The sequence below is a fragment of the Macaca fascicularis genome, chromosome 1 (genome assembly GCF_037993035.2).
Source record: "Macaca fascicularis isolate 582-1 chromosome 1, T2T-MFA8v1.1".
Taxonomy (NCBI): Eukaryota; Metazoa; Chordata; class Mammalia; order Primates; family Cercopithecidae; genus Macaca; species Macaca fascicularis.
Window position 1 is genome coordinate 122,653,169 of NC_088375.1, and position 22,970 is coordinate 122,676,138.

At 37.4% G+C, this 22,970-nt stretch overlaps 1 protein-coding gene across 29 annotated transcripts in view; it reads right to left on the reverse strand.

Annotated features, from left to right (window-relative positions):
• The window catches only part of RAP1A (RAP1A, member of RAS oncogene family), a 97,861-nt gene that overhangs the window by 5,230 nt on the left and 69,661 nt on the right, over positions 1–22,970 (reverse strand). For 25 of the 29 annotated variants that reach the window (XM_065547842.2, XM_065547915.2, XM_065547903.2 and 22 more), the window contains 6 exons: positions 19,942–20,025; positions 15,412–15,480; positions 13,322–13,378; positions 8,218–8,358; positions 7,199–7,342; positions 2,134–2,249 (listed from right to left, as the gene is read on the reverse strand). In XM_065547842.2, coding sequence (XP_065403914.1) covers positions 2,163–2,249; positions 7,199–7,342; positions 8,218–8,358; positions 13,322–13,378; positions 15,412–15,480; positions 19,942–19,998 — 555 coding nt within the window. In that variant the 5' untranslated portion in view covers positions 19,999–20,025 and the 3' untranslated portion in view covers positions 2,134–2,162. The remainder of the gene's footprint in view (positions 1–2,133; positions 2,250–7,198; positions 7,343–8,217; positions 8,359–13,321; positions 13,379–15,411; positions 15,481–19,941; positions 20,026–22,970) is intronic. The other 4 variants (XM_045385254.3, XM_045385255.3, XM_065547826.2 and 1 more) reach the window with 1 other exon arrangement.

Consider the following 22,970-nt stretch of genomic DNA (forward strand, 5'->3'; position numbering starts at 1 on the left):
ACTCACAAGGGACTGTCACATTGTTGGGTGTGTATAAATGAATTTTAAAAATCATAATAGGCCAGGAGATGGCACCTTTTCCTTTAACAAAAGCTAAAAGGATATTTTGTGAGAACTGAAAATTAAACTAGGACCAGCCATATTGAGCTGTCAATGAGTCAGTCAACTATAAGAGAGTTAAGTAACATAGTATTTAAGAACTGGAACTGGAATCTTCATTTTCTCTATCTTTGTACCCTTACCTAAACAAACACATACACCAGTAATCTTAATAATCACTTTCAGAGAACTGATAATTTAAAGTTACTGAATCAAGGCCAGGCACTGTGGATCGGATCACCTGAGGTCAGGAGTTTGAGACCAGCCTGGCCAATGTGGTAAAACCCCGTCTCTACTAAAACTATAAAAATTAGCTGGGCATGGTGAAGTCCCAGCTACTCAGGAGGTTGAGGCAGGAGAATCGCTTGAACCCAGGAGGCGGAGGTTGCAGTGAGCAGAGATTGCGCCGCTGCACTCCAGCCTGGGTGACAGGGCGAGACTCTGTCTCAAAAAAAGAAAAAAAGTTATTGAATTAAGATTTCACTAAAAGCCTAAAGCAAACATTAGCCAGATGCTGTCTTTCCTAAATCTGACTACTGGAGATAATCCCCAGGTCCTTTTCTCCTTTCTGCCCATTTTTCCTGTGTACCTTCATTTAAAAAGGGAGCTATAATTACTCAGGTGTTTTTCCCTTAAGAGAGAGATTCATATCTCTAAGGAAGCACATATTAGTTAATAGGGAGCTCTTAACGGATAATCTACTAAATGGACCCAAGAGACTTACAAGAGTTACTGTAACCAACTCTCCAGTGGGACCAGTTTACTCCGACTGGAGACCAAGTTTAGTAATAATCATGTAATAAGCATCAAATTACGTAATACATCCATTCCATGAAAATAATCTTTTATGGTATTATTTATAGAACTGATGAAGTAGAAACGTTCAGGGGATTTAAATACAAATACAAATTAAAGAAAACAGTCCCCACAGATCCTGGTCTCTCACTTGATAGTCAGCTTAAATGCTGTCATAAATTTCTTTCCAATGGGGTCATTTAGTGGAAACTAAAATGGTAAAGTCAACTAATACTTAGAAGCCTAAATAGAAAACCTTTATTTGAAAGAAGCTGACGCATACCAGAGAGGGAAATGGCTACCAAAATTACACTGATATACCCCCACATATCCCCTGGAATGGGTCAAGTTTAAAAGACTGACAATATCAATTTTGGGGATGATGTAGAACTCAAAAACCGTTGGAGTGTGTGTAAACTGGTACAACCACTTTGAAAACCTTTTTAGCAGTATCTACTATAGCCGTCCATATGTATAGCATATGATCTGGCCATTCCATTCCTAGATATATACCCAACAGAAATGCATGTACATGTGCACAAAGACATATAGGAATGTGCACAGAATTATTCATACTAATTCCCTCAAGGAAAGAAGTTAAATGAACACCAACAGCAGAATACAGAAACACACTTCCAGTACTGTCATGCAATAAAAATAAACTACTGCTACACTTAACATAAATAATTCTCAAAAACATATTAAGAAGCCAGACATAGAAAAATACACTATGTTTTTGTTTATGTAAAGTTCAAAAAGAGGCAAAACTAATCCATGGAGTTAGAAATCAGGGCAGAGTTTTAATTTAATTTGGAGGAGGGAGACTCCTGTTGTTATATATGGGTGTGTTCACTTTGGGATAATTCACCAAATGTGCACTTACATCTTTTTATTTCAGAGCAACTACTGTTTCACTTCAATTCAGAATGAATTTGGGAGTCATCTAGGAAGGCGTTGTATTCATTCAACCACTATTTTTTAATACCCAACTCTGTATCAGGCACTGGGGACATAGTGGCAAGGAAAAACAGACATGGTCCTTGCTGTCAGAGAGCTTAGAATCTCAAAGGGACAGGGCAAGTTATCCAAAAGATGACTGTACCTACAAGTTATATATCACATTTACAAGTTACAGACACTTAGGAATACCATAACAGATGAAATGGAAAGTAGCTAAAGTCTGGAAAACACCAAAATAAGAAGACGAGAAAGGCACTTCTTCTGCTTTTAGCATCTTACCTGGCTCAGAGCTGCTGCTGACTATGGGCCTAGAGCAGCAGACATGATTTCTTTTTAGGCTTCTTCTTTTCCACTGGTGTTTTCCTATTTATCTGTCTGACCAGGTCATAAAATATCTAAGTAAAAACAAGAAAAAAAGTACTTACTCGACCAACTTTTGAGACTTTGTTCCACAAAACAACTCTGGTAGGTACTATTCTGGTCTTAGATATGTATTCTGCTTCTTTCTTTGGAAGTCAGATTTGTTAGAAGGCTCTGACTTTCAATCAGGGTAAAAAGCAGGACTTACCTATTTATAATGAAGGAAAGGCCCTTGCTCCTAGATATTCGACATCAAATCAAGAAAAAACTGGTAGTAAAAAATAGTGAAAACTCCAAACCTACAGAAAAGTTGCAAAAATAGTACCAACAACTTCGTATATTCTTCCCAGATTCACCAATTCGTAACATTTTGCCACTTTTACTTCACACACACACACACACTCTTTCTGAATCATCTGAGAGTAGACCTTAACTATTAAGTCCTTGATAGTTAAATTGTTCCTAAGAACAAGGATATTCTCTTACATAAACACATTATAGTTATTACACTTAAGACATTTAAGGATTGACATATTATTTTGTATAACTACACAGCAAATTCCAATTTTGTGTCAATTGCCCCAATAATGTACTTTATAGTGACTTTCCCCTCCAAGGACAAGATCTATTCAGGATCACACACTGCATTTTATTTCCTCTCACTTTAGTTTTTAAAAATCTGGAACAGTTCCTTGGCCTTTGCCTTTCAGGACATTGTCATTTCTGAAAAATAAAGGCTAGTAACTTCCCTCAATTTGGGCTTATCTGAGATTTTCTCGTGATTAGATTCAGGTTATACATTTTTGTCTAAAATAGGACAGAAGAGATACTGTCCCCCTTTCAAGATATCACATGCAGAGGCACATGATTTTTGTCTTTTTTTATGTTAATTTTGGTTAAAGCAAAAAATATTCAGAAAAAGTCTGCTAATCCTTGATTTGAAGTAACAAATATTTGTGGGTTTTAGTTTGTTTGTTTTGTTTTGAGACAGAGTCTCACTCTGTCACCCAGGCTGGAGTGCTGTGGCACAATCTCGGCTCACTGCTACCTCCACTTCCCAGGCTCAAGCGATCCTTCCATCTCAGCCTCCTGAACAGCTGGGAACTACAGGCGTGCGCCACCACACCCAGCTAATTTTTCTATTTTTCGTAGAGACAAGGGTTTTGCAATGTTGCCCAGACTGGTCTCAAACATCTGAGGTCAAATGATCTGGCTGTCTCGGCCTCCCAAAGTGCCAGGATTTTAGATGTGAGCCACTGTGCCCAGCCCAAATAATATTTGTTAATAAATCCTGTGGATTCATTTTTGGATGAAAAGTGCAGTGTCAAAGACAAAAATACAATGCTACTTATCTCATAAAAGCAGATTATTTTAATTCTGATGCCAAAGTATTAAAACATGAAATAGATAAGCTTTGCTATGAAATACAACACTTACTAATGATTTGGAATAAAAACAAATATCATATAAGTCCCTTATTGATACTAACCTGGAATAAATAGTTCTTTGCAGAAATATATTAAAAAATGGACTGGCTTTAAGGAGCATCTCAGGGACAACTGGTAAAATCTGAATATATACCAAACACAGACTGTGTCATCAATTTTTAGGATTCTAATCATTGTGCTGTGGTTGTGTAAGACAATGTCTTTGATCTGAGGATACATACACTAAAATATTTAGGGGTAAAGAAGTGTAATTTCTGTAAACAAGTGGCAAAATTTTAATAATGGGTGAATCTGATGAAGGGTGAACAAATTCTTTTTTATTGTTCTTATATCTTTTGAGTACATTTTAAGAGTAAAATATTTTTAAATTATCAATCTACATGTATTTTAAGATAGATGGTAAATAATTGTATTTCTTTAAAATGATAATTGCCTATTTACTTTTTTAAATGGTCCAGACTACAAGACTAAATTAACTGTTAAAAAGAAAAAAAACCTGAATGATTTATCCAAAAGCTATAAAAGTGACTCATGCCTGTAATCCCAGCACTTTGGGAGGCTGAGACGGGCGGATCACAAGGTCAGGAGATCGAGACCATCCTGGCTAACACGGTGAAACCCCGTCTCTACTAAAAAATACAAAAGCTAGCCGGGCGAAGTGGCGGGCGCCTGTAGTCCCAGCTACTCGGGAGGCTGAGGCAGGAGAATGGCGTGAACCCGGGAGGCAGAGCTTGCAGTGAGCTGAGATCCGGCCACTGCACTCCAGCCCGGGTGACAGAGCGAGACTCCGTCTCAAAAAAAAAAAAAAAAAAAAAAAAAAAGTGACTCATTTAAATTCTTTTCTTTCTGCTCCATTCTTCCCACTCCCATCCTCTTCAAATCATTTAACTGTTATCTTATTTCTAAAAGAAGTCTGAAAACAGAATTTATAAACAAAATTGTAGTTTCTGTTTTACAACTCCAAAGTCCAAGTTGTTTCAAAACTCTGAAAACTTCAAGAACTCAATGTGCTTAAGCCACAAATGAGCTTTTATTAGTTCCCTACACTCAATGCATAAGCTATAAGATAAAAAATTAATAAAAGTAAACTAAAACAGTAAGTTAATAAAAATTACAAGTAGTTTCTATTTCAGTTTCTTCATACTAGCCAGTTTCTGGTTTCTGGTACTATACAGAAAGGTAACTAATGTTTGTAGTATTATTCTAAATTATTTCTTTGGAAAACATTGCCTACCTCACAGCAGCAGATGGTTCAGTGATGAGGGCAAGTTCGAACTATAATATTTGGTTAGAAATGCTGAAAGGCCCCAGCCTAGGTTCTTCCTCATCTCTCTGAACTATAGAAAAATCTAAAGGGAACACAGAATAGAGTTTCTCAATCCCTCTCCCATTCCTAAATTGGGATGTCTTGATTCCAATTACTATTCCAGCCTCAGCAAAGAACAATTAATTCTTGATTAAGACTACTGTGATTCTGGTATAGCCATATACTACTTTAAAACATTGCAAAGTGGTGTGAATAAGAGTTTTATATATATATATATATATGAATGAATTAGGGGGCTCTTCAGCCAAGTAGTATGTCCTTGTGTCTGTTTTCAAATTTAAGGCCAAGAGGTGAATTTTTGAAAGTATCTCTCTATAATTCAGGCATTCAAAAATCACAAAAAAATTTACAAGGCAAAAGTTGTGTGAGGAACTATTAACTATCAAAGAAATCCTGTAGCTGGATTATCAGGTTATAAAGAGAAAAATATTAAAAGAAACTAAAATTATCTGCTCCATTCTCCCCACTCAAGAATTGAACATAAAGTTTGTATGTTTTCCAAAAAGTAAAGATTCTTGAGATGGCTAATGCATTTCATTTTATGGTTTTTCTGTTTGTTTTTATAAACCCTCGTTTATAAACTCTCTGCTTTAACAAGACTGCTATGAAAAAGTATCTCTGCTGCATTGGAAACTAATCCAGAGGAAGTTTAATAGCGTGCAGGAAGGTTTAACAGCATGTAGGTTCTCACAAACATGTAGTGCACTGTCCTCTGGCTCCCAAAGGGAGAAGTCCTATGCACTGGACCCAGGCCCAACCCAGCCCCACCGGAGCCTGGAGCCTGACGAACTTGGTTGGTGGGTCCCACGGAGGTAAGGACAAGGACAGCAAGGAACCACATCACTTAAGGCCAATTATCTTGTAGATAGTGACCTCACATCACTGTTCTGCTAGCCAAACACATTCACCACTTCTAACACATTCTTTATCAAAATCACTTTTTTTCTTTAATTATTGCTGAAAGACTTGTTTCCCCAGTAGGATGCAAACTTCTTCAGGGCAGGAATAGTGTCTGTCTGACTATTACCTGGGGGCCTGACACAGGGCCAGACACATAATAGTCAATAAATATTTGCTGAGTAAATACAATTTATAAATTTCCTGTTTCTATGTACTTGTTAAAAATTGTTTCACATAAAAAAGCAAGCTTGGGCACTCTTGATTATCTGTAAAATACAGAAGCCGACGCAAGCTTAATTTTTTTTTTACCTGCCAGGTGTTTAAAGTAACCTGGTCATTTTTAAAAGTCAGATAATAGTCTCTAAGCATAATATTAGTCAAGAAAAAGTGGCCAGCAGAACCACAGGTCAGAGAGAACAGCAAGCAAAAACAGAGGATTCATAACTTAACCCACTCTCACTCTCACTCTCACCTATGTAGTTAAGTGATCTGAATTCTGACTGATTACCTGTAATGCTACAAATGGCAAATGCAAGGGCAGGAAAGACACCCACTCTGTTTTGTTTTTATTTTTTTTTAAAGGCTTATGGTAAAGTTAACAAAAGCAAGGGAACTTTTTAAGGTTGATTGGTGGGGACAGTTGGAAATTGCACTAAATTTTTAGGGGCCCAGTAAACTAGCATACTGTTGGCCCTTTACACCCAGGCATGCAGCTTATTTGCTAAGTATTCTTGTCCACAGCTATGTTTTCAAGATAGTGGAGTGCTTAACTCAGTGACCCCACCCCCATGCCCCGCACAAAAGCCTTGTGCATCAGCTGTATCAGGCCTAAAGGACTGAGTGAATTCCAGGTACATGTCCATACTCACACAGATTACCCACTTATGAGTCATGCACCAAAGGTGAAGTAAGACTCAGAACATTATTCTGTGATATCCATGAAAACATATTATTTTCCAACTGACTTTACAACCTATTTTATGCATTTGGATAAATAATTATTACAATATAAGGGTGATGTAATAATTTTTACACACCACTTTATCGCATATCACTTAGAGGCTTAGCAGGATTTTATACACATTCTTTCATTTTAGCTTCAAAATAAGGTAAATTTAAGTATCCTCATACAGCCATCAAAGTGACCTTATGTAAGCTAAAAAATATAGTTTCTAGGAATTAGTGTTTCCTATAAAATGACAGAATCAAGATTGCTTAAAAGATAAAAAATGCTTCTTAAAAGTTTGGCTGTTAACTTAAAGCAAACTAAAAAGGCACTTGTTTGTGCTGCCCAGCAATTGTAGGTTACCTCATTAACATTGATCTTTGACTTTGCAGAAGATTCTAAAAAGGCACAGTTACACCACTGTCTTGCTAAATTCTGGCCCTGTTCTTTGCCAACTACTCGCTCATCTTCCAGGTCACATTTATTGCCAACCAAAATCATTGGAACCTGTGGGAAGAAAAAAACATAAAATGAACAATAACATACTTATTACTTAGCCTTTTAAAAAAATAAATAAGCAATTATCTGCCACCAACTAAAATGCATTAGTTGGGACTGCAAGCTTCATCAAGTACTAACAAAAAGTGTATGTTGAGGGGAAGAGGTGAAGGAAGAAGGAAGAGACCAAAAAAAAAAAAAATAAAATAAAATAAAAGAGATCCCACTACATAGATACACTAAATTATTTTAAGACTATAATGCTGTCCAGGTGCAATGGTTCATGCCTGTAATCCCAGGGAGGCTGAGGCAGGAGAATTTCTTAAGCTCAGGAGCCTGAGACAAGCCTGGGTAACATAGTGAGACCTGGTCTCTACTAAAAAATTCAAAAACCATCAGCCAGGCAGGATGGCACACACCTGTAGTCCCAACTACTCAGGGGGTTGAGGTGGGAAGATCACTTGAGCCCGGGAGGTAGACTGTAATGTGTGAATTATGCCAAAGAAATTTTAGAAATAAAAACATACCACTATGGATCTTAATAATGTTCTTTGAACACTGTTTCTGACACAACTACCATCTTTCAAAGCTCAACTTAGTTCCCACTTCTATGAAGTATTCTTTGGCTCCTCTTTTTCCCCTACTGCACTTTTTAACCTGTAGCACAATGAGTACTTTATTATACATGTTCTCATTTTCTAAACATCTCACCACATAATTTCGAGGTTAATTTTGAAAGTTAAATTTTTTTTTTTTGGTCACAGGGGCTCTTTCAGGCATGTGGCAGGTAGCTTCCAAATCCTCTAATGATAGAGAAAACAGGCACTTTTTTATTTGGCCACAGCGAGATGGCATAACACCTAACAGAGAAAAAAAATACTTACATCTTCCGTGTCCTTAACCCGTAAAATCTGTTCCCTCAGGTCCTGTAAGTCATTAAACGTGGACTGAGCTGTAATAGAATATACTAGTGCAAAACCTTGGCCATTCTTCATATACAAATCCCTCATCGCTGTAAATTGCTCCTATGATTAAAAAATATGCAATTATAAATATATGAATTTTTTGAATGTATACTGGAACAATTCAAAACAGCATACGTACAAGTGAGCAACTACATTTTTTATTACTTGCTATCCTAACAGAAAACAAGACTTAACACAGTTTCCAGCAACTCTGAGGTGACTAGAAACAATGACAGTAAACTGTAGAATTAAAAAGGAATTCTTAACCACTTTAATTTGCTTTTGTGTGATTTAGAACTGTATATAATTTTTTAGAAACGGATCTTAATTTTGATCCTAAATAATTTTATTTGCAAATTTATGACACAACTACTGCCCAGGTGCTAACAATCTGAGGTATAAGCCCAATACTGAACTATGACTTAATCATCCAGCATCAATATCTCTACTGGCAGATTTTATCATCTTTCTTTTACTATTCCCATGGCATAGCAAGATTTTTATCATCTTGACAGTCAATAAACTCTTTTTATAAGCACTTGTTAATGGTCAGGGGCAATGACTCACATCTGTAATCCCAACACTCTGGAAGGCCAAGGCAGGCGGATCAATCACCCCAGGTCAGGAGTTGGAGACTAGCCTGGCCAACATGGTGAAACCCTGCCTCTACTAAAAATACAAAATTAGCTGGGCGTAGTGGTGCACGCCTATAGTCCCAGCTACTCAGTAGGCTGAGGCAGGAGAATCACTTGAACCCAGGAGGCAGAGGTTGCAGTGAGCCAAGATCATAACACTGCACTCAAGCCTGGGCAACAAGAGTGAAACTCTGTCTTGGGGAAAAAAAAAAAAAAAAAAAAAGAGCTTGTTCATGTATTTTCATTTCCCACTTTGTGAGAATAGTGCAATGACATATACCTTTCAGTTAAATTTACTAATTGTTAACATTTAGTCACTGAGCTTTAGTCATGCCAAATTAAAATTATTTAATTTTAAACTTCCTTTTATCTGGTGACAATCATTACTGCATTTGTAACTACAGAGGTTAATACAAGACAAAATCTTATTTTAGAAAAGTTTTAGTGTTTTATATATATTATTTTAAAAGCACATATGGTAGAATATTAAAAATGTATACATCTTGGGTCTTTATATTAAGTAACTACACATTTTGGATCTTTTTACCTTTGGATGCATTAAACAGAAAAGACAAATCCACAAGGTTTCTTAAGCTTGTTGCTGCCTTGGCTTCCTTGCTCCCCATGACCATTACACCTCTATTTTGTCTACTACATCTAAAATAGTTCTGGTTGTTCTACCCTGGCTGACGTACTCTTTCTTGTATTCCAGGGAGTTAGCTATGCTACCACTCAACCATTTCTTCAGCTTCAAATTCGTCTATGGTCTGCCACAGGAATATGGCTGAGCTTCCTATACTGCTGCCAGTGTATTTTCTGGGAAAGATGTAAAAACTGGGAGTTTCCTGGATTTTTCACTGATAAGGTTTGCAACAGGCAACCTGAGTTCTGAAAATCCAATTTAAGAAAAGTCCTTACAGAACTGCTGTGGTTGGTGTCCCCTCCTATTGAGAATGCCAACCTCCTTCTTAAGGACAGTCTACAAGTTTCATCCATTCACAACAAATATCTACTAACAATGTTGTAGCCCTACCTTTTAAGGTAAAGCCAATAGGGTTCTCCGAGAGTTTGGATGTACACAGAATATAACAAAAAATACAGTCAAAGATGACTCCATGGTTTCAGGCATAACCAACTAAAAGGGTACTATTTACTGAGATGGGAAAGAATGGAAAGACCCAGGTCAGGGAAAGGCTATCAGGAGTTCAGTTTGGACATGTTATGTTTGAGATGCTTATTAGACATACAAAAAGAGATACCAAGAGGCAGTTAGATATAAGAGCTTGAAATTCAGAAAAGAAATGAGAGATAGGGATATTGTTTGGATGTTTGTCACCTCCAAACCTTATGCTGAAATGTAATCTGCAATGTTGGAGGTGAGGCCTGTGGGAGGTGTTTGGGTCATGGAGGCAAATCCCTCATGAATGGCTTAGTGCTATCCTCACGATTGTGAGTTCCCACGAGATCTGGTTGTTTGAAAGTGTGTGGCATCTCCCGCTCTCTCTTTGCTCTTGCCACGTAAAACACCTACTCCCCTTTGCCTTTCACTATGATTGTAAGATTCCTGAGGTGTTTACCAGAAGCAGATGCTGAAGCTATGCTTGTATAGCCTGCAGAACCATGAGCCAATTAAACCTCTTTTCTTCATAAATTATCCAGCCTCAGGTATTTCTTTACAACAATGCAAACGGCCTAATACAGACAGAGTTATAAAGTTAGTATTTATTAGGATACAGATTGTATTTAAAACCAAGCAACTAAAGATCTCCAAAGCAGTGTTGTTAGAAAAGAGAAGTGCAAGTATTGAACCCTGAGGTCCTCCAACATTAAGAGGTGGGGAAGATAAAGAGGAATTAGGAAAGGAGACGTAGGAGTAACCAATGAGACGGAGAAAATCCGAAAAGTATTGTTTCTTGGAAGCCAAATGAATAAAGGTTTTACATTAGAAAGCAGTGATAAACTGAGTCAAAGGCTGCTGAAAAGTCAAGGGAGTTGAGGATATATTCAAGAGAATTATAAATGATGGACGGACCGTGGACCTGAAGCTATATGCAGAGGGGGCTGAAGATATAAGGGATAATAAAAAGATGTTAGGATAAATGGATTATAGGTTGTAATGAAGTTGAAGGGCACTAAAGGAAATGAGATGTCTTGGGTGCAGTGGCTCACACCTGTTATCCCAGCACTTTGGGAGGCCAAAGACAGGAGGATCCCTTGAGTCCAGGAGTTCAAGACCAGCTTGGACAACATAGTGAGACCCTGTCTCTACAAAAAACAAACAAACAAACAAACAAACAAAAACACCTAGGTGTGGTGGTGTGCGCCTGCAGTAGCACCAGCTCCTCAGGAGGTGATGGTGGGAAGATTTCTTGACCCTGGGAGATTGAAGCAGAAGTGATCTGTGTTCAGACCACTGCACTCCAGCCTGGGTGACACAGAGAGACCCTGTTTCAAAACAAAAAACAAAACAAAACAAAACAAAAAGAGGAAGTGAGATGGATAAAGAAAAAAGTAGTGAGTAGTGGAGGATAAGAAGCTTGGAAATTAGATTAGGGAGGTATTATATATTGGTAATCACACAGTCTAGGGTAAAACCATGGTATGAATGCCTTAAAGGTAGGATGGGCATTAAGGAACTGATAGGCCAAGCCAGGGTAGTAAATTATCTATGTGTGAGAGAGCAAAAATCTTCAAAGGGTAAGGAGTGATTCTGAGACAAGATTAAGCAGCTGTTTGCAAAGTTTTATGCAAGGCACCAGGGACACAAACAAGCAAATAGGCCTTATAACACAGCATGTTGAGTGCTATGATGGGAGACAGACACGATATTGGATAGCACAAAGTAAAGATCTCTGTGATAGAGAACTTCCGTCTTACAATTTGGACAGAGAAAAAAGAAAGAATGCCCATACACTGTGGATGTGATTTAAAAAAAAAAAAAAAGTAGAAAGTATTCTTTTTAGCTATTGGGGTTTCTGGAAACAAAGGGGAATTTTGCTGATTCAGAAGCTAAAAACATTAGGGAGGAGGAGGGTGGGAGAGGAGAGACAGCTTGATTCAGCTGATACAAGATGTAGTTTCAGAAGGTCTTTACCAGAAGCTTGCTGTGAGGGCAAAGGTCCCTGTTAAAAGTTAAGATCAATTTTAAGCATGGAAAAATATAGTATAATTAGTACTATATTGTTGTATAATATCACTCCAATTGCTTACATGCTTTTTTGGACTATCTGAAATGTTTCCATCATTTATAAAAATTACGGTAGAAAATTTTGTGCTGAATTTTAAACAACTTATCACATTTAAGAATGCCAGTCAGGTGCCATGGCTCACACCTATAATCCCAGCACTTTCAGAAAGAGAGCCAGGAAGAACACTTGAGGCCAGGAGTTTGAGATTAGCCTGGGCAACACAGAGAGACTACTTCTAAAAAAAAAATTTTTTTTTAATTAGCCGGGGGTGGTGGTACGTGCCTGTAGTTCTAGCTACCCAGGAGGCTGCGGCAGGAAGATTGCTTGAACCCAGGAGACTGCAGTGAGCTATGATTGCACCACTACACCCTCGCCTAGGCGATAGAGCAAGACCCTGTCTCTTAAGAAAAACAAAAGACGAACCCATCCATTTTAAAGCTAGGAATTGCCTAATGTGTCAAGTCTATGTGTATGGAGAAAAATAAACAAATAAAAGCAAAGATTGCTTCATGTATGTATTTTGTGTGGCAGTATAACTGGAAACCATCAGTTATTAATAAAAAATTATAAAGGTGATGGTATTACTGAAGATAAGAAGAATAAAAGCAAATACACAATTCCATACTGTGTAACAGACATTATGCCGAATGATTTATAATTATTATCTCATTTGCTTATCACAAACACCTTATGATATACTAATACCATTATACTCATTTAAAGATTAGAAAAAGGAGGCTCAAAGTAATCCTAAATCTTCTGAGGAAGATTTTTGCCTTCCTCAGAAAACATGTATCTGTCACCAACCCCTAGAGATGTCAAAATGCTAGTGAAAAGAAAAAATTATAAAAATTAATGACTATGGTGCCAAAAGACAAGGTCTTATTTAAACCCACAGAAATACAAATATTAGCTAAAACTCTAAATTTAAAATACATTTTAAAAAATCATTGATAGCATAATCCTTACCTCAATGTAGGAAGAAACCCAACACACAGATTATTACAGCTGAACTTTGTGATACGTAAGCATTAACTACATTACAGTTGATTTCATATTACTTAAGAATCCCTATGTTCAGAGAATTTCTTCTTAATCAGAATTACTTTTACTCAGAATTATTTGGATGACAAAACCTACTCAGATGACAAAACCTGCTCACAAATTAAAATCTATCAAAAAAAGAGAAAACATCCTTACTGTCCCTGCAGTATCCAGGATTTCGAGCATACACTGTTGGCAATCGACTTCAACTTGCTGTGGGGGCAAAAAAAGAAAAAGTTAAAAAGTAACATCAAAATCTCATTCTGTTTTCTTCTCCTGTCTTCCATCAAAGTTATCTATTAACAAATACAAAGCCTTTCTCCAGCAGTATGCTGTATGGCTGGGGGTAAACTTGGTACCACAATAAAGAACAGCGGTCTCAAGTACAGGCTATTCATATTACAGAAGCCAAGATGGTTAATGCTGAGTTTAGGTATTTTCTGACCTCTGTAATGATTCTTATTTGTTCTTAATAAAGGCAAAAGTCGTATTTTGGAATTTAAGGAAAACTTCAACAAATAAGTATAGTTCTAACAGAAAAAAAGTATATATGCCTATTTATATTATCTCCAAAGAAAACAAAGTACAAAAATATTAAATGGCTCAAAATGCACACAAGATTTTGGGGTAAAAAAAAATCTTGCCAACTTACCATGTTCAAGTTGTTAAAATTTTACTAAAACATGCAGAAAATTAATACATAGTAAAATTTGAGTTTAAGACATAAAAGAAACACAGGAGTACTCAAATAAACAGCAATGAGCTAAAACAGTCCTCAAGACTAAGGCACTTTTCTAGAAAAGCTCTATGTGAAAGGTGAAATTTTATACACTGAGTTCTATTTACCCACTGATCTTATAAAAGAAGAGAAGGTTGGTCTAAAGAAAGTATCAACTATCAACTGTGTGGAAAACTATTTTAATAAAGAAGGGATTAAGAAAAGTTAGTAATTTAGAATTTTAGGTACAGATCTTGCTTTGCAGTTAAAGCTTTAACTAGCAACTTACTTTGGGGAAATTTCAGTAGAGCAATACTGTCTTCTAAAAATAAATGTGCTAACCTAAAGACTATTTTAAACTCTGCTTCTGTGTCAGATCAGACATTGATGAGGGGCACCACTGGTCAGACCACAAACTCATCCCCCCCACCACTTATGGGACAAGTGTGATAATCTGCAAAATGTGTAACTGGGAACGCTCAATGAATAATCAATTAGGACTACAGTTTCTCAATGTATCTAGAGCATAATTTTGTTTCCAATTTGAAGACAATGAAACTGCTCTGCTAGTAGTGCTTCATGAACTAACATATTAATTCAACAGAAGTTACAGCACTCTTAAAGGTAAATTCTAAAAACATCTTCAAAAGCAATCCTTTCCTATTAAAGTTCAATCTTTTAAAAAAAAATCCTTGGCTACTAGCCTTTTATAACCCCCATCCCACCCAATATATTTGACAAGTAAAATACTGAAAATTTTCCACAACTCTAGCTGGTCTTCTACAGAATTATTTTTTGTCAAGACCAAGTATCTAATTTTTTTTCCCTTTTAAATAGTCTTTATTTATTATAGCAGTTTTAGGTTCACAGCAAAACTGAGAGGAAGGTGCAGAGATTTCCCACATATTCCCTGCCACCACAAATGCATAGCCTCACCCCACTATCAACATCCTGCACCAGAGTGGTACATCTGTTACAACTGATAAACCCACATGAACACATCATTATCACCAAGAGTCCACAGTTTACATTAGGATTTTCTTTTGGCATTGTACATTCTGTGGGTTTGACAAATGTATGGCATGTAACCCAATTATAGTATTACACAGACTCTAATTTGTTTGTAGTCTAAAGATGAAATACCTTTAAACTTATAAAACTAAACAAAAATAAAAATGTTTAGTCACTGGATAACTTCAAGCATAAAGGTGGTCTTAACTTTTGGTAACAAAAGAGTAAGTTGAAAACACACCTACTATTTATATGTAATTTTTTCATATGTGGCAATATTCCCCACCTGGAAAATGTCCACATTAAGGAACAAGTCACTAATTAGTAACAGAACATAGAGCTCTGAATATCGAAGTAGTATTCTGTAATAAATATTCTGTCTTGATGAAACTTTTAAAAACATATGCACAACATTTGCATCATTTCTCAAAACTATTTTCAAAAAGCAAATGTACAGATCAAATTTTAACATCATAAGGAACTACTTGTAAACGTGTGTACAAGTTTCACATTTTACCTTTCTGTAGGAATCTTCTATCGTTGGGTCATATTTTTCAACAAAAATTCCCTGAACAAACTGAACTGTCTGGGGAAAAAAAATAAGAGAAATATTTAAAAATTAAAGAAAAAACTCCTTTGAATGTTACTTAACCTCACAAGTTATGATGATTAATTGAAATTATGTGAAAATTCTGGGTAAACACATAAATGTAAAGTATATCATTATCTTTCAATATAAGGATATAACCATAATTAAGAGTACATTTATTATGAAAGGAGGTAGTCATGTTAAAAGCTGTCATCAATACTGACGATAATACTGTTAATTACATTAAGTTTTAAAATACAAGGATACAAATAACATATCTGAACTAATTAAAAGATGAAAAATTATCAGTATTTAACTCCTACTGCCCCTTTGTATATCTATAGTAACTTTTATCCCATGCCCTCTGCCCTTAATGAAGTGACAAAGATTCTAATTTTTTTTTAAAACACAGGGTCTTTGCTATGTTGCCTGGGCTGGCCTTGAACTCCTGAACTCAAGAGATCCTCCCGCCTCAGTCTCCTAGGTAGCTGGGACCTCAAGCAGCATCTGGCTTAAATTTTTTAAAGCCTTTCTAAATTGTGGTGGAAAAGAGAAAGGGAAATTTAAACTTACTGAATGTTTATTATGTTCCAGACATTAAGCTAGCCACTTTTAATTTATAACCACATTCAAATTTCACTTTCATCCCAGAAATAGTTATTCTTCCTATTTGCCAGCTGAGATTCAAACATACATCTTCCTGATTCTAAAGCCTTACTTTTTCCATTGGAAAATACTGCCCATTCGTCTTTTTCAGATATTACCTACTTTTATCTTAAAGGCATCTAAAAACACATACTAGAAAATACGTATTTATCATTCAGTAAGTGAAAAAAGTACAGAAGATGGTTTTAAGATATTGCCTAGATAACTTTAAAACAGGGTCTGGTACATTGTTGCCTAAAAAGCAAGGGTAAGAATGTGGACTAAGGTCATCTACACTTAAATTACTCAGAGGAGTATTTGATATACTATTTTAGCTTGAGCTAAAGAGATTAACTCAAATATAGTAAACAAACTTCTTTCTCCTACTAAGCTTCTATTATTCAAAGGCAACTCAAGATAAAATCACAACAAAAACTTTAATAATCACTTTTATCAAGGATTTAATCACCTCATCTTCTAAGTATGACACATAATTTAAACATAAAAAACAGTCTACGCTGGATGCAGTGGCTCATGCTGTACTCCTAGCACTTTAGGAGGCCAAGGCAGGAGGATTGCTTGAGCTCAGGAACTTGAGACCAACCTGGGCAACGTAGTGAGACTTTGTCTCTACAAAAAAAATTTAAAAATTAGCCAGGGGTGGTGGCATGCACCTGTAGTCCCAGCTACTTGGGTGGCTAAGGTGGGAGGATTCCTTGAGCCTAGGAGGTTGAAGTTGTAGTGAGCCATGATCATGCCACGGCACTCCAGGGAAAGATGCTGATTCAAAAACAAAACAAAACAAAAAATACTTTGGGAGGCCGAGGTAGGCAGATCACGAGGTCAGGAGATTAAGACCATGCTGAAACCCCATCTCTACTAAAAAATACAAAAGGCCGGGCGCGGTGGCTCAAGCCTGTAATCCCAGCACTTTGGGAGGCAGAGACGGGCGGATCACGAGGTCAGGAGATCGAGACCACCTGGCTAACACGGTGAAACCGTCTCTACTAAAAAATACAAAAAAAACTAGCCGGGCGAGGTGGCGGGCGCCTGTAGTCCCAGCTAGTCCAGAGGCTGAGGCAGGAGAATGGCGTAAATTCAGGAGGCGGAGCTTGCAGTGAGCTGAGATCCGGCCACTGCACTCCAGCCTGGGCGACAGAGCGAGACTCTGTCTCAAAAAAAAAAAAAAAAAAAAATTAGCTGGGCGCAGTGTGAGAGCCTGTAGTCCCTGCTACTCGGGAGGCTGAGGCAGGAGAATGGCGTCAACCCGGGAGGCGGAGCCTGCAGTGAGCCGCGATCTCGCCACTGCACTCCCGCCTGGGCGGAAAAAAGAAAAAAAGGCAGTCTAATATGGCTTCCTAATATGCTTTAGGCTAGAACAGAGGTTCTCAAAATACGGTCCAAGACAGAGGCTCCCTAAGGCCAAACTATCTTCCTAACAATACTAAGATGTACTCTTCTTCTTCTCCTCTCATAAGTTTACAGTGGAATCTTCCAAAGTAGAACATTTGCTATTCCAAGAGACTGGATACAGAAGCAGGCATAAGAGCCCATGTGCCTTCTATAAACCAGACATTAATAAGACTTGCACAAATGCAAAACAATCCAACACTTCTCATTTCTTTCTTACTAAAAGTAATGTTTTACTACTCCTCTGAATCTTATCCTCTGTCTTAATTTTCAGGGACATCTCATTCATTGATTCACATAGATTATAATTTTATTCCTCAGGTTTTTGTACTGGATCATCTCCTCTTTTCCTCTCTTGTATCCTCATTTTCCTCTCCAGTGGAGAGGAATTGCCCCAGCATACAAATATGCTTTACTATCTCCAATTCTAAAACAAAAACAAAAACCTCCCTTAACCCCAATATCTCTCCAGCTTCTGCCCCCATTCTCTGTCTCCTCTTATAATCAAGCTTCTTCAAATGTCTATATTCCATTTCCTCAGCTCTCATTTGCTCTTCAACCCACCCCACTATGCTTACGGCAACATGACCTGACTAAAGCTGCTTTCTTTACCATGTCCCACTACCTCTATGCTCTCTGATCATCTCTTTCCTCTTTTTTACTTGACTTTTGAGCAATCAAGTAAAGACACCTTCTATGCTAGATCCTCCAATCCTACCCACTTCCTAAAGGTTGAGAGGTACTCAGAGCTCAGTACTGGGCTCTGCTCTTCTCTCTCTAGTATCTCCCTAGACCTCTTTCACTCCTGTGGATTTTTTTCCAAAATTATTTCTGAAAAGGTGATTCATGGACATAGCACTAAATTCAAAAGGCATAAAAGGCTATGCAGTGAACTAAGCTTATCTACCACCCTTGTTCCCAGCTATCCAGTCCCACTCCCAAGAAAGTAACTGATATTACCCATAGCTTATTTAACCTTGCAGAGATACTCTATGATTTTACAGCTATCTGCCCTCAGCCTACACTTTTTTTAATATAAAACACAAATTATAGTCTACACTGTTTAGTACCTTTTTTCTCTGTAATACATCTTGGATATCATTACATATTGGTATATATAGAGCTATTGCATTCTTTCTAATGGCTGTATTCTACTCTGAAAATGTATTAAAATTTACTTAACTAGCCCCTTAATGGAACACATTTAGGTTGTTTCCAGACTCTGGTCACTTGGTCACTGTAAAGAATGTTGCAATGTTCCCTGACCACGCCATTTTGCACATGTGAACTTATATGTGGGCTACATTTTTAGAAAAGGAATCTTTGAATTGAAAGTTATATGCCATTAAAAATGACAGATATTCTCAAACATTCTCGACAAAGGCACTAATTTACACACCTAACAGTAATGTAACTCTCATGAAATTAAATATCATCACCATATTGATGGCACCCAAAGTCATATCACCGGTCTCTCTCTTTTATTACTTCAACATGTCACAAACATAAAATCTGGCTTGACTCTTTGATTTGGACTCTCACTGCTCATTCTCCACTGTTTCCCTTCTTTTTTTAATCCATCCATAATAGTAGCTCAAACTAGAAACCTGGGAGCCATCCTTGACAGCTCCTTCTCTCCTAGTCCCCGTATCAATCTAGCACCAACTTACGTCAGTTCTACCACTTACTCAATCCTCAAACATCTACTTCTCTCTTCTTCACTGCCATGGTTTTAATCCAAGGTTCCATAAACAATGATCTGGTATACTGTATTAACTCCCAATTTGTCTCCCACATCCACTCTGCCTTTCTTCTAAATTAATCCGTATTTTTTTTTCAGAGTATCTCTCTCACAAGTATAACCAAGGAGTTCTTTGTTTAATTGTGTATTTATCACATCTCCTCCACTACAATGCAAGCTCCATGAGAAACTATGACTGTTTTTGTTCACTCCTGTGACCCTAGAATCTGACATTGTAGAAGCTCAGTAACTATTTACTAAATAAAAACAGCATGAACACAAAAAATGACCTTCATTCCATGTAAGTCTAGAGTGGAAGCAGGTGAGGAATTATCCCAATAGAATCTGTAATAATCAGTTTCCCCCACTACAATGTAAATTCCTTAAAAATGAGAACAATCTTACTCCTCTCTGAATCATAAACACTGGTGCTTGCCATGTAAGACAGTCAATAAATAATTGATAAATGTAAGAATAAATGAGCCAACGTTATAAAAGTGTATATCTGTGGTTATTAAATGATTTCCCGTCCTTTGTGGGGCAGATACCAGATATATAATAATGCCACCTTTTCTCTTTGGTGTCTAGAAGTCTGAAAGCAAGGAAATATCAAAATTCTTCTTGTATTATACTAATCAGTTACAGTTAGGTGGCTAACTTACCAGAGCAGACTTCCCAACGCCTCCTGAACCAAGGACCACTAGCTTGTACTCACGCATGATGTGATCTGTTTAAATACTGACGATCTGAAAAACAAACAAACAAACAAAAAAATCAAAGATTAAGAAACATACTAACAGCCTAATAATGTACAACTGCTACATCAAATATAGGAGTTTGTTTTGTTTTTTCCTTGTAAGACTATCAAATGGACAACAGAAGCTACATGGCAAAAATCCATACAGATTTTAACATAAGTTTATAGGATTACTTTCAGACATTTTAATTCACTGAAGATCATCTTTGACTAGGCATCAATTATGTTCATATTACTTCTAAGAATCTTTGATTAAAAACAAGATGATTAAATCTAACAGTTGATAATCTTATGACTACAATGATAAACCTAATTCTTTGCAAAGCTATCATTTAAACAACTTATGTACTTTTAAAAAATATTCACTCATGAGCTTTAATATAATGTACAGGCTATTTTACTTGCTTAAAATATTCTACAGTAATTCTACACTATTTTGTTCATTATTGTATTATAGCTGAACCATTTAAAGTGTCATCTTGAAAATAATTAAAGATGTGAACAGGAGATCAGATGAAATTGCTAAACACTATAGGCAGTTATTAGCAATACACGACATAAGGCCCAAATGGCCAGAGAAAATAAAAGGAACATAAACTTTATTTTTTATCTCCATGGTTATCTTAAAAGGTATAAAGACAGGAAATAATTTTCAATTGCCATGGTGGAATAACTAGAAACAGACTTTTCAACTCACAATAACAGCCAGAACAGTGAACAAAAAAATATAAAACTCTTTTTAGATATTGGATAACAAGCAGTGTAGGACTGTGATTTCTGAGATGCAAAAGAAATGAAGTGAGACCTAACCTGCCCTGGCTTTCTGCCTAGAGGCACTTTTCAGACTATGGTGAAGGGAGAAAGAACTCAAGCAGAGCTTAGAAGTGTGCCAGAGAAGTGGAAGCTAAGCATATAAAATTCCAGAAATCGGCATAAGGATTCACTTGAGTCTGGCTAAGCACTAAGCCCAGCACACAGACTAACTTCAAAAAGTAAGGCAAAGAATAAATAGAGATTTACAGGTGGAACAATTCCCAGAGTCATATGGTTCTGACTAGAAGTCTTCCTTGTTGAAAAACTAAGAATTCACTAGAAACCTCAAAAGACTCTTATCTTAGTAGCAGAGCTAAATAAGCTCTAGAGTAAATGATATTCTAGATGCTTCCTAACAAAGCTTAAAACAAGGCTCAAAAGGATGGAGTTGGTCCATGTGTAACTCAACCACTTGTCTAAACAAAGTCCAAGATTCTTTAAAAGAAGCAGAAAAAAAAATTCCACCACTCAATCATATAAAATTAACAATGTCCAGTATCCAATAAAAAATTAATAGAAACGTGAAGAAAGAAAATGTGACCTGAAACCAGAGTGAAATAAATCAGCTGAAACCATCCCAGAAACAAGATGACGAAATTAGCCAATGAGGACTCTAAAACAATTATAAATATGCTCAAAAATTTAAAGAAAAAAAAATGAGGAAGAAAATGGTACACATAATTAGAACCAAAAAGAACTTAGAGTATTCAGGCTGGGCGCAGTGGCTCATGCCTGTAATCCCAGCACTTTGGGAGGCCGAGGCGGGTGGATCACGACGTCAGGAGATCAAGACCATCCCGGCTAACACAGTGAAACCCCGTCTCTACTAAAAATACAAAATATTAGCCAGGCGTGGTGGCAGGCATCTGCAGTCCCAGCTACTCAGGAGGCTGAGGCAGGAGAATGGCATGAACCCGGGAGGTGGAGCTTGCAGTGAGCCAAGATCGTGCCACTGCACTCCAGCCTGGGCGACAGAGCGAGACTCCGTCTCAAAAAAAAAGAACTTACAGTATTCAAAAACAGTATGTGAAACAGGAATATCACTGGAGGGTATTAACAATATATTAAATACCACAGAAGGAAAGTACAGGGGATCTGAAGACACAGTAATAGAAAATACCCAAATTTAAACGCAGCTAAAATGTGATGAGAATAAGGGGAAAGAAGAGAAGGGGAAAGGGAGACAGGAGAGAGGGAACAAAGAAGCAAGGGTAGAAGGACTAGGGGTGTAATAAGAAAGAAAAGAAAAAGACAAGAACTACAGGGCAATATCAAGCCATCAAGCAGTATAATATATATGTAACTGGAATGGCGAGCAGGGGTAGCATTTGAAGAAATAATGACATTTTCAAAATTTGATAAAACTGATATATCTGGCCAGGTGCAGTGGCTTATGCCTGTAATCCCAGCACTTTCGTAGGCCAAGATAGGCAGATCACTTGAGGCCAGGAGTTAGAGACCAGCCTGGATAATATGGTGAAACTTCATCTCTACCAAAAATACAAAAAATTAGCTGAGTGTGGTAGCATGTGCCTGTGGTCCCAGCTACTTGGGAGGTTGAGGTAGGAGGACCCCTTGAACTCAGAAGGCAGAGGTTGCAGTGAGCTGCGATTGTCCCACTGCACTCCAGCCTGAGTGACAGAGACCCTGTCTCAAAAAAAAAAAAAAAAGACACATCTACACATCCAAGTAACTCAATGAGCCCGCCTCCTGAAGGAGTATAAACACAAAGAAAACCAAAATGAGGCAGAATAATCAAATTCCCGAAAAGCTGTCAAAAACAGAAAATCTTACAAGAAGCCAGAAGAAAAAAATTTACATAGAAACAAAGTTAAAATATACAGACTTCAGCCAGGCACGATGGCTCACGCCTGTAATCCCAGCACTTTGGGAGCCGAGGTGGGCGGATAGTCTGAGCTCAGGAGTTTGCGACCAGCCTGGGCAACACGGTGAAACCCCGTCTCTACTAAAATACAAAAAATTAGCTGGGCGTGGTGGCATGAGCCTGTAGTCCCAGCTACTCGGGAGGCGGAGGCAGGAGAATCGCTTGAACCCAGGAGGCAGTGGTTACAGTGAGCCGAGAGATTGAGCCACAGCACTGCAGCCTGGGCAACAGAGTGA